The sequence below is a fragment of the Poecilia reticulata genome, chromosome 15, assembly GCF_904066995.2.
Source record: "Poecilia reticulata chromosome 15, P_reticulata-male-v2, whole genome shotgun sequence".
NCBI classification, from domain to species: domain Eukaryota; kingdom Metazoa; phylum Chordata; class Actinopteri; order Cyprinodontiformes; family Poeciliidae; genus Poecilia; species Poecilia reticulata.
In genome coordinates, this window is record NC_088844.1 from 10,593,631 (window position 1) to 10,604,938 (window position 11,308).

General features: G+C 39.6%; 2 protein-coding genes across 2 annotated transcripts; both read left to right on the forward strand.

Annotated features, from left to right (window-relative positions):
* The first annotated feature begins 1,209 nt into the window (after positions 1-1,209).
* LOC103461151 (uncharacterized) lies at positions 1,210-6,167 on the forward strand. The gene is made up of 2 exons (XM_008403476.3): positions 1,210-1,829; positions 3,286-6,167. Exons 1-2 carry the CDS (start codon positions 1,649-1,651, stop codon positions 4,197-4,199), a joined length of 1,095 nt encoding a protein of 364 aa, XP_008401698.2. The 5' UTR covers positions 1,210-1,648; the 3' UTR covers positions 4,200-6,167.
* Positions 6,168-6,546: 379 nt separating this feature from the next.
* LOC145555183 (uncharacterized) lies at positions 6,547-8,795 on the forward strand. The gene is made up of 4 exons (XM_081616617.1): positions 6,547-7,201; positions 7,282-7,392; positions 7,473-7,583; positions 7,705-8,795. The coding sequence occupies exons 1-4, from the start codon at positions 7,091-7,093 to the stop codon at positions 7,723-7,725; spliced, it is 354 nt and encodes a 117-aa protein (XP_081472743.1). The 5' UTR covers positions 6,547-7,090; the 3' UTR covers positions 7,726-8,795.
* The last annotated feature ends 2,513 nt before the right edge of the window (positions 8,796-11,308 follow it).

Here is an 11,308-nt window from a genome sequence, read left to right on the forward strand (position 1 = left end):
TGCATTTACTTAGCTACAAAGGAAATGACATTACGGTTTGTTTCATTCATTGCTGTTTTGCTAAAGTGGAAAAATGAAACACAGATCACATTTAAGAATGTTGTCTCCGTCCTTGCAGTAACCAGTAAGTTTCCATACTGGTGTTTAGATCTGAACAATCTTAATAAATTAAGCTAAAATAACTTAGCAGAATTTTTTCTTTTGCAGGGCTTCTGCTCAGTTTTTTTTTTCTGCCAGTCTGGCAATCTGTCTCCCTCTAGTGGAAATAAAAGGTATATATATATTCAACATCAATTTTAATAATGCAGAATTTTCTATCTATCTATCTATCTATCTATCTATCTATCTATCTATCTATCTATCTATCTATCTATCTATCTATCTATCTATCTATCTATCTATCTATCTATCTATCTATCTATCTATCTATCTATCTATCTATCTATCTATCTATCTATCTATCTATCTATCTATCTATCATTTCCTGCTGCAGATGGAAATCACGCTGTACGGATCACATCACGCCTGTCCTCTCATCTCCTTTAGCTCAGCGTGGGACGGATGGTCTGCTGGGGAGACGAGAGGAAGCGGTGATCAGTGGGGTCACGACTTGGCTCTGCATTAGCAAACTAATGTCACATTTCCACTGTGACCTCACTGAGTGAAGGGAGTCAGAAGGATGTGCCCCTGTCAGAACATGCAGACTCCAGGGATCCTGCGTTGGTTTGCGTTCCCACCAAACGGTTTGCATCAAAGGAAACCAGAGTGTGAGAATTGTTTTTCTTTTGAACAGATGGGTTTCATTTTCTGCTTTGATTTTTTTCATTTTTGACCAGAAAAACTACCCTACTGTCAAAGTAAAAACAGTTTTTTTTGTTTTGTTTTTTAAACAAAATAATGATAATTATAAAACTAACATAAAAGATGTGTTTGCATAGCTATTTTGCGTGAATTTTAGACAATTTAGAAGTGCAAAGCCGGTATAGAGATTGGAGTTATTAAAGCAAATGTGGTTTCTGAGTACCAACTAACCCTAAATAAAAATGTATTCCACACTTTTAAGATGTTAGTAATAAAAATAAACTCATGTTTCATTTTCCACTCAATTCCACACCTGTGCACTACTTTCTTTAAGTCTATCAATAAAAACCTTGATAAATACACTATTTGTAAGGCTCCAAAATGAGAAAAAGTTCAGGGGATATCAGTACTATGACATATAGAAATTAAAATATATAAAATTCACATGAATGTATAATAGATCAACCGATAAATAGCTGATGATATGTCATTAAATGTGTAATTTGTTGAGATGTTTGGGATGAAAATGAAAACAGGTGAGCAATAACCAATGATCAGAAGGCCAGAGAAATTGTATAAATCATATGTCAGCAAAAATCAAAAATGTGCTGTCTGTGGTCGAATCTGTTCACTCGAAGCGTCTTGATAGGGAACTGTGTCAATTTCTATTTTATCCAGCAGAGGGCGATAGCGACACGCTGTAGATGCAAACCGCTCGGGTCAAACATCAACGAAGAAAAGACCCCCTTTCTCCCCTCCTTAGCAGTTTTATTATTAACCTGCACACGGGGTCATTTAGGTTGTTTTTTAATTAATTAATTTGTTTATTTATTTAACAAACACCTTTATGAAAATGTCTCCGCTGCTGCTCAGGGCCTTCGTGAACGAGCGGCTCACGGCGGTGCTCGGAGAAATCCTGGAGGTTTTCGAAGGAGCGATCGCCAAATACGAAGAAGAAGCGACCAACTCCAAGCAGGAGATCGATCGGCTGCAAGCTTTGCTGCTGGAGCTGCAGAGTCAGAGGACAGGTGTGTTCACCGCTGCTGACCCCACGGGGCGGACTGGGTCCAAAACACGAACAGCACCACTGACCAAGCAGTAGAACCAGCACGGTTCTCTTGGTATCTCAGCATATCACTACTTTCAGCTTCTGCATCAAAATGTTGCTTATTGCATTATTGTAGGCTTTTACTGTTATCTTTCCAGCCCTTCAGTCCATTTATAAAACCCAAAAAAATACTACAACACTGTCTCCTTAAGTCCTAAAGTTTAAAATATTATATTTATCATTATCCAGGACAATTCTACCGTATCTTAGCAGTAGATGCATGTCTCTCTGTGTAGCTGTGGAAATAAACTGGATACAGTGATGAGATTGTAGAATTATTTTCTAATGCGTTTAGTTTTAAATAATAAATATATAAATACTTTCATTATTAGGTAAGTGTCTTTATATTAAGATATATGTGACACAATGGAATGACACAGGGAGAAAGTATTGAAGAGCTGATGGATCACAGATCCTGATGCTGTTGGGACTCTTACCTGTACGTCAGGTGAAGCTTCCTGTTTCACATCATGACCTGGTAGAACAGCCACCTGGTTTCCTGCTGGGTGAGAAAGTGTTTTGGTTGACCTCTGGGACTGAAGTTACTCTGTCTTTTTCTTTATATCTACTCTGACGTTTTATTCTCAAATACTGGTTCACCCGTTTTATCTGTAGGGTTTTTGTGCAGGTCGCAATCTGTGGAATTTGGTTGAGGTATTTTCCATGCTTGGATCAAAAAACCAAAAAAAAAAAAACCAAAGGTTTTTGTAATTCCAGGCTCGAGTCCAATTCCCATTGCTTAAAGGTTTTATACATTCATCTAGATGCCCAATAAACTTATCCGTTGGACACCTGGTGATAAATGCATTGCTCAACACGTGGCAAAACAAATCAAACCCAAAACTTTGATTGAAAGATAACTTGTCAACGTTATTGAGCTGTAGATTCCCTATAAACTGCCATCAGTCCATTCATTTATCTGTCCATGGATGTGCACCAGTGTAAAAATAGCTGAAATATGTTCATTGTGAAGGTTATTACTTACATTTATAAAGTTGACTAAAATGGACTCTGGAAATCTGAGTTTGTAATAATGCGGATTTTGACATGAAAGATGTGTAGGAAGCTGGGATTTATGGTTACTGCCGAACCATTGATCCGGGTTGTGTTAAACTATGGAATTAAAAAGAAGGGATAATCCCAATGTTGGGATTTAACTTTCATATTTTGTACCAGGAAAATGTAATACTTATATTGAGGTTGTGAGAAGTAAATCTTCTTCGAGGTTTGGATTGTTGAAGGAAATGAACAAACGCGTCAACGGATATGAATATGCTGCCACATTCCTTGTTTTCTGGTTGATATTTTCAAGAAGTATGACTGTGTTGATTGTAAATTGAGGACTTAAAAATTAAAAGGTTCATTTCCTCTTTCAGACGTTCCTCAGACCCAAGACCAAACTTCTCGCGAGTCCAGGCTCCGTGAGGGAACCCAGTGGATTCCGGAGCTTCACCACATTAAAGAGGAAGACCACGACGAGCTCTGGGCTGCCAATCAGGACGAGCGACACCAGCCAGGCGTCGATGAAGATGCCTTAAATCTTCCTCAGGCTTCTGTCGGGGAGGAGCTTGAGCAGGAAGACACAAAACCACCCGGGCATCGTTGGACTCAAAATTCAGAACCCGACGAGTTTCAGGAGCCTCAGGAAGTGAAGCTGGCCGAGGTCAAGCCTCCTCCACAAGACGACACCGTGGTCATTTTTCCACCTGACCTAACAGAACAGGGCCAGTCTAGCTTCGTCTCACCTAGAGACTCTGATTCATCCCACCTGAACTCACCCGGAGCCGACTACCGGTGCTCTTTGTGCGGCGACTGCTTCCCCTCCAGCCACCTCCTGATGAACCACGCCTTCCAAGCCCACTCCAGGGACGTCGGCGTCCTGTGCGCCGTGTGCGGCGGGACCTTCGAGTCCGCCGAGAGCCTCGACGTGCACCGCCGGTCCCACGAGAACTCCAAGTGCTGCCCACTGTGCGGGAAGCTGTTCAGGAGCACGACCTCGCTGAAGGAGCACATGGCGGGCCACGCGGGCCTGAAGCTGCACCGCTGCCACGTCTGCGGCAAGGAGTGCCGACGCAAGGGCGACCTGAAGATCCACATGAGGATCCACACGGGCGAGAAGCCCTTCCGCTGCTCACTGTGCTGCAAGAGCTTCACCCACAGCGGCCACCTGAAGAAGCACATGAGGAGCCACACGGGAGAGAGACCGTACAGGTGTGACGTCTGTGGGAGGGGCTTCCTGCAGAGCGGCCATCTCAAATCCCACCTGGGCACCCACGCTCAGAAAAAGTGACGGGGCGAGCTTTATATGAAGAGAATAACTTTATAGAAGGAGCAACTTGGTGACAATTTAAGTTTTTTTTGTTTTCTTTAACAGTTATAAAGATATTTATATTTGCTGATTTTTATATATATATATATATATATATATATATATATATATATATATAAATTCCCTTCTCACCCTCCGCGGGTGGTCTGTTTCATCCTCGGAACTCGGGTCCTCTACCAGAGGCCTGGGAGCTTGAGGGTTCTGCGCAGTATCTTGGCTGTGCCTAGAACTGCACATTTCTGGACTGAGATGTCTGATGTTGTTCCTGGGATCTGTTTGAGCCACTGCTCCAGTTTGGGGGTGACTGCCCCGAGGGCCCCGATGACCACAGGCACCACTGTGGTCATCACCTTCCAGGTCTTTTCCAGTTCCTCCCTGAGGCCCTGGTATTTCTCCAATTTCTCATGCTCCTTTTTCCTGATGTTGTAGTCACTTGGTATTGCTACATCCACCACAACGGCTTTCCTCTGTTCTTTATCCACCACCACAATGTCCGGTTGGTTCGCCATTACCATCTTGTCTGTCTGGATCTGGAAGTCCCACAGGATCTTAGCTCGGTCATTCTCCACCACTTTTGGGGGTGTTCCCAAAAGTGGTGGATATATATATATATATAAAAAAAAGACGTCTAAAAAACTTACATCAGGTTCACAACTCAAAGTTTAAAATAAGAGTACACGCATATGGTGGGCAAAGTTACCACATTGACAGTGTACCAGATCAGTGTTTATAAATTGTAAAAGTTTCTTCAGAAGACATGCAAGTCAAGGTTAAATCTAATAACACAAAAATAGTTGCAGCAAACAGTGATGAAACAAAACCTAAGGAGCAGGAGGAGGATTCGATGGCATTGATAAAAATATTATTCATATGCACCTTCAAATAAGATCAAATATATATATATATATATATATATATATATGTGTGTGTGTAGAAAGTTGATGATGTATTTAATTTATTTTAATTATTTCAGTTCAGATACAAAGTTTCTGAAATTCCTTTCAAGTCATCAGAATAGCTAGTTACATTTAATAATAACCCCGGATGATATGAAAGTCCTTAGCAAAACAAAGAGACCTTATTTTTTGTTCTTATTCAAAGAGTTTTATTTGTTTATTTAAGGTTCCTTTAGTATTTATCATTGTGGAGACTGTTCTTCATGGGGTTCACACAAGCATGACAATAAAATCATATTTTTACAAACATTACAAAAAAAGGCATAATGAAATGCTTTGAGATACAAACAAAATCAAAATACAAAATTCAAATCAACCGTCTTAAAAATTTTACAAGCATTACAAAAAGACGTCTTGGAATATCTTAAAACACACAAACAAAATGAAAATAAAAAATCTCAGCAACTTGAAAAATATTTTATAAACAATAATCTTCCCTTTTAGTGTAATGATATAGTTTATTATATATTTTAAAAACCACTTAATGTGCACACATCCATCCTGGTAGGAGAAAACGAGGGCGAGGATTTGGACAATCAGAGCGATCACAGCAATGATCTAATCTCTTATTTCCACACACAATCACAGAAGGCCGGGATGGTTTGAATACATATTTCCCGCCTAATGAATCAATATTTTGTTTTTAAGGAGGTTATCTTTGCTTTTAATTAAAATCTTTGATGATCTGAAACATGTAAAAGTGATTTCAAAAATAAAGAGGGAAATGAGGAAGAAATCTTTAAATAGAAATAATTTTCCTCGGCACTGTGGTGATTGGAAAACTTTCCCACTTTCCACAGTAACTTTTTGTTGTGCACTCGCTCTAAAGTTAAGGTTTGTTGTATTTATCAACTTTAATATTCAGCAGTTTGATTTTGGATTTCCAGTGTTGTCTTTTTACTTCTGTTATGTCCTGTTTTCTGGTACGATTTTGAGGAACACCAAAAATAAACTGTTTTTAATTGTCCCTGAATGTTGAGGTTTGATTTTGTTTGTTTTGAGTTTTTTTTTTTTTTACTCCAACAAGCAGTTTTGCAGAGTAGATGTTTTCTGCTGCAGCTTCAGCTTTTCACCCCACAGAAAAAAAATATTGCTACAGATTTCAAAAGCAGTTGCAAAACCCAAAGGCATATTATATTTGAACATATTGTATTTTATAATGCTTCAGTTCCTTGTCCAAGAATTGACAAGGAACTGAAAAGCTTCATGCGATTAAAATAGGGTCATTCAATATAGCGCAAATATATTGTTAATACACTTATGCTCTTTATGAAAGTAAAATATTTTTGGTGAGGTTTTTGTTTGTTGCAGAAAAACTTTTTGGAGAAACAATAAAATGTTCTTAGAAAATCATTAACCTTTTCTAGTCGACGGCCGCCATGTGGCGGGCATGACGTCATGCATTTAAAAGGCTTCCGTATAAAAAAAAGACGGCATGAGAAGTGTGCATTTCAGTTCTGTTGGACAGTAGAGACTTCAAACTTTATAAAAGTAGTGTTTTTATATTGATTTTGTTTTATATTTACTTCCAAATAAAACCAGGAATATGATCGATCATTTTCGCCATAGCGTAAAGCGCATTTTACGCACGTTGAGTGCAATCAGTGGATGTTTTATGACCAAAAAGTGAACGAATGCATCATGAAAGCCATTTTTCCGAGTTCCTGCAAACTCACCACATTTCTGAAGCAACCAATCAGAAAGCATTTTGATTTGCGATCGGAACAGCAGCGCGGGAGAGAGTTTTGTGGGGGTAGAGAACGGCGCGTAGTTGACATTTCGGATTTAGCTAGTGGTGTTTTGTAGTAGATTTTTCGACCGTACGTGTGTTAGTTAGTGTGCTAGTGTGTGTGTGCAGTGTTTGTAGACGTTTTTTAGTGTGTTTAGTGTGTCAAAATGAGTCGCTACATGACTGCGGAGCAAGCCCTGAAGTACATGTATGAATGTGAAGAGGACGAAGGCGCGCTGCCAGATGGCTCGGACTCGGAGTTTGAGCTTGACGATGAGGTTTGTTTTGTTTTGTTCTTGTTGTTTTATTTCTTTGTTTGCCATGGGATATGTACAGTAAATTATTATAATCAGAGTAGATGCACACGGAACCAGATTACCAGCAAGCCCTGAAGTACATGTATGAATGTGAAGAGGACGAAGGCGCGCTGCCAGATGGCTCGGACTCGGAGTTTGAGCTTGACGATGAGGTTTGTTTTGTTTTGTTCTTGTTGTTTTATTTCTTTGTTTGCCATGGGATATGTACAGTAAATTATTATAATCAGAGTAGATGCACACGGAACCAGATTACCAGCAAGCCCTGAAGTACATGTATGAATGTGAAGAGGACGAAGGCGCGCTGCCAGATGGCTCGGACTCGGAGTTTGAGCTTGACGATGAGGTTTGTTTTGTTTTGTTCTTGTTGTTTTATTTCTTTGTTTGCCATGGGATATGTACAGTAAATTATTATAATCAGAGTAGATGCACACGGAACCAGATTACAGGCTAATTTCCATCTCTAGGTTGGTGAGCCAAAGGAGTGAAGCCCATGACGCACAAAGACTTCAATGTGGAGATGGCCAGTCAGCTTTGTAGTGTGGACATGGCAGGTGTTCCAAAGAGAAAGGCAGCTGAACACATTCCTGTGCCCATTAGTGCTCAGCAAAATGCCAGAAATGGCAGACTGCAGTGCAGACACTGCCCCCAGATGATTGTGTGTGATTTGCTGTCGCCCCCTGCTGGTCAGGGGTGTGAATGACATAAGTAATGACTCCATACAATCTGCTGTGTTTTATTTGGTGAATTTTGGCAGCACAGTGCTTCCCGTACATGGAGAGGAAAAAATCATAGCAGTCTCTCAGTCCATTGAACAGTACAGACTTTAAGCAAGCAAATAGCTTATTTATTACATTTTTATACGATTATAAGTAGAGCTGTGTAATAATATCGATTTTTTGAGATATATTGATATTTTCTTTCCTAGAAAAAAATCGATATTCATCCGCAAGTATCGTAATATCCAACTGTCACCTTGCTCACTCACTGCTTGCGTCGCCGAGAGAGTGATTAGGTCATCAGGCTTAGAGTGATTGCTTCAGATGTTAAGTGTCAAGGTTAAAAATGTATCAAACTATTCAGAGCAGGGTACTTGGTGCACTTTATTTATTTTATAAATGCATGTAAGCTACAGTTTGTACTGTTTCAACTAAAAGAAACATGTTTTCTCACCACTTAGATTCATTTTGTCCAGCTGTCGACTTTAACTCTGTGTCCATGTCCAACCAGAGCCACGTATTGTGTAGTTGGTGCTTTTAATCAGTTTTCAGTTATATTAATTCAGTCCAACTTTATAACGTTCACAAAATGTCACCAAAATCACTCTGCCCCTCTAAAATCTTTCAGAAAATCGCAAAAGTGTATCGAATTGTATCGTTTGCTGAATATCACAATATATATTGTATCGTGAGAAGAATATCGTGCATCGTGTATCATATTGTGAGATTATTGGATCATTACAGCCCTAATCATAAGCCACAAGTAGTGTTCAAATGTAAATTTTCTGTGTGTAACTAATGTTGTATGTTTTCTTCATTATACTAAAACAATAACTATGGTTGGGTTTAATTCTCTTTCCTGCTCAGTCTTCAGTGTAAGACAGTTCAGGACATTTGTGTTTCTACCAACACAAATGTAATTGATAGAGAACAACTTTTATTCTCTACTGCATGGAGCCAATATCTTTCATGCACTTAATCCATGACTGTATAAAGTGACCATTTGCTATAAATACTGTGAGTTGTATTTAAATCTTGGTATCATTTATTTAAAAAAGAAAGAAAAAAAAGAAAGAAAAAAAGAAAATACTTTGGTTAACTTTCTCAGTTAAATATGTTTGTTCCTCTGTCTTAGAATGAGGTACAATGACTTCTTTTAAAAAAAAAAAACTTACTTTGCATCATTTTACAAAATAAAGGCAAATAGAGTAGGCAAATAGAACAACTTACATGTCAATGCTTCAAAATATTGGCGACATACATTAAATATTAATATTAATATTAACAAATATTAATTTCGTTTCTTTTCTGATGTATGAACACAACCACTAGGGGGCATTGTAGGCCTTTTTTTGTTTTTAGATCCATCTGAATAAGTGTTATATTCTAATATTGACAGCCTAAGATTTACTTTTAATAAAAATTACTGTTTTTAGTTTACATATTTTTTTTACATGTTGTTGTGAAACTTATTGTGGCTCAAATAATTAATTGCTGAAGCTGCAATCGCAGTATCTGAGCTTCATTTACTAATTCCTGATTATAAATGTCTTATATTTACTGCTAATACATTTCCCCCCTAAACCTCAGCAGTAATCAGATCTTGAAGACCTGTTTGTGATTTTGGTCATGGAAACAAGTTGGGTTGCTTCCAGGTGGTTTCAGCATCCCAAACATTTGAATGAATGAGGAACTTGAGTGTTTGGCAAACTGCTTCAGGCCAGACGGATTTTTCAAAAAGGCAGCTTAAAAACCGGTCGGCCCTCTATGACCCTCAGGCCTAAAACTAACTGCCCCTAATCTGGTTACACAAGTTCCCCCGTAGACACAAGATCACCAGGAAACCAGCCTTATTTCTGGGGAACAGTTTCTCACATGGTACTTCGTCTACAGAGGATCCACTCAGACCTAATCAGATGATTTGTTTACATCTGGTTCAGTCACGTCATGCGTCATTTGTACCTTCATCACGCCTGTTTGACAAAATCTCTACCTTTCGGAACAAAAACGGGTCAAGAGGTTAATCTGCTGTGACTTAAACTATGTGAAACTCACTGAAGGGATTTTCTTTATGTGGGTCAGACTGTGTGTTAAACACATGGGGGGGATTTGGGTTTGCAGCTTTTCTTTGTGCGCCCGTGTGCGTGGGATGTGTGAAAAGTGACACTTTGCACCCACGGGGAATGCAGCTGGAACTCGACCGACTTCAGGAATTCCACAATCCCTCCGGTTGCATAACCGGGTCGCTGAGGTATTCACCAACCCACCCGGTGCTGTCTCTGGACCGGACCAGGGGAATCCGGGGCATCCGAGGTGGAATGCTGATGTGGATGGTGAGAGACGAGGTTCTGCTTCCTATCAGGATCTTTCTCAGAGTCTTTTTTTTTTTTTTACGTGTGGAGGAGGACAGCAAACATCTGGTGGACGCAGGAGACAAACACACGGCGGAGTTGAGCAACCATAAATGTTGCTGTTTTCACACATGTGTTTCAAAGTGGGAGTGAATGAGGGAGGCGCTGGTGTGCAAACAGGGATGGAGAGTTCTCCTTTTGTTTTCCACCCTGACAAATCTGATTAATGCAACCCAACGTGCAGACTTGAAAGCAGTTTGTTTTGCTAAAAAAACAACTTTCATTATTTGCTTCCTGCCGCAGACCCAGTCATGCATAAATCACACGCCGAACCCTTCATGGTGCAAGGCTATTAAACGCAAAGTGTTATTGAACGGTGGTACAGATCTGACATCATGTAGAAAGAGCTGCAAAATCTCGGTCACAAAATATAGACGACCGAGAGTCACAGTGAGTAGCCTCAAAGGGATGAATCCAATGAGTTAAATATTTTCTGTGAAATCTCTATTTTTCTATGGGTTTATGTTACAAAATCTAATTAAAAAATGGCAAACATCAAATGCTTTATGTAATATTGGCAATAAAAAAGCATTAGTGGTCACAGTGCTTTGCTGTGGTAGTTTGTCACGCTACACCCACAAACCTTAACGTATCTAACTGTGCTTTTAATGTGGTAATAACCACACGAAATATAAAATCAAGACATTGTTTTTATACTCCGACCCCGAAGCCTGAACTCTGAACTTCCTTCTGGGAAATGTCTCCACCAACTTTTACACATCTGGAGGCACAGCTATTTAGCCCATTCCCCTTTCGCTCAAGCTCGGTCAGATTGGATGGAGAGCATATCTGAAGATCAATTGGCCGCAGACTCTCCATTGGATTTCAGTCCAGGCCTTTAACTAGGCCATTCTAACGCATACGTGTGCTTTGATCCAAAACCGCTGGTGCTCCGGCTGACTGTTTACGGTTGTTGTCATGCTGATGCTTCTAACAGGACA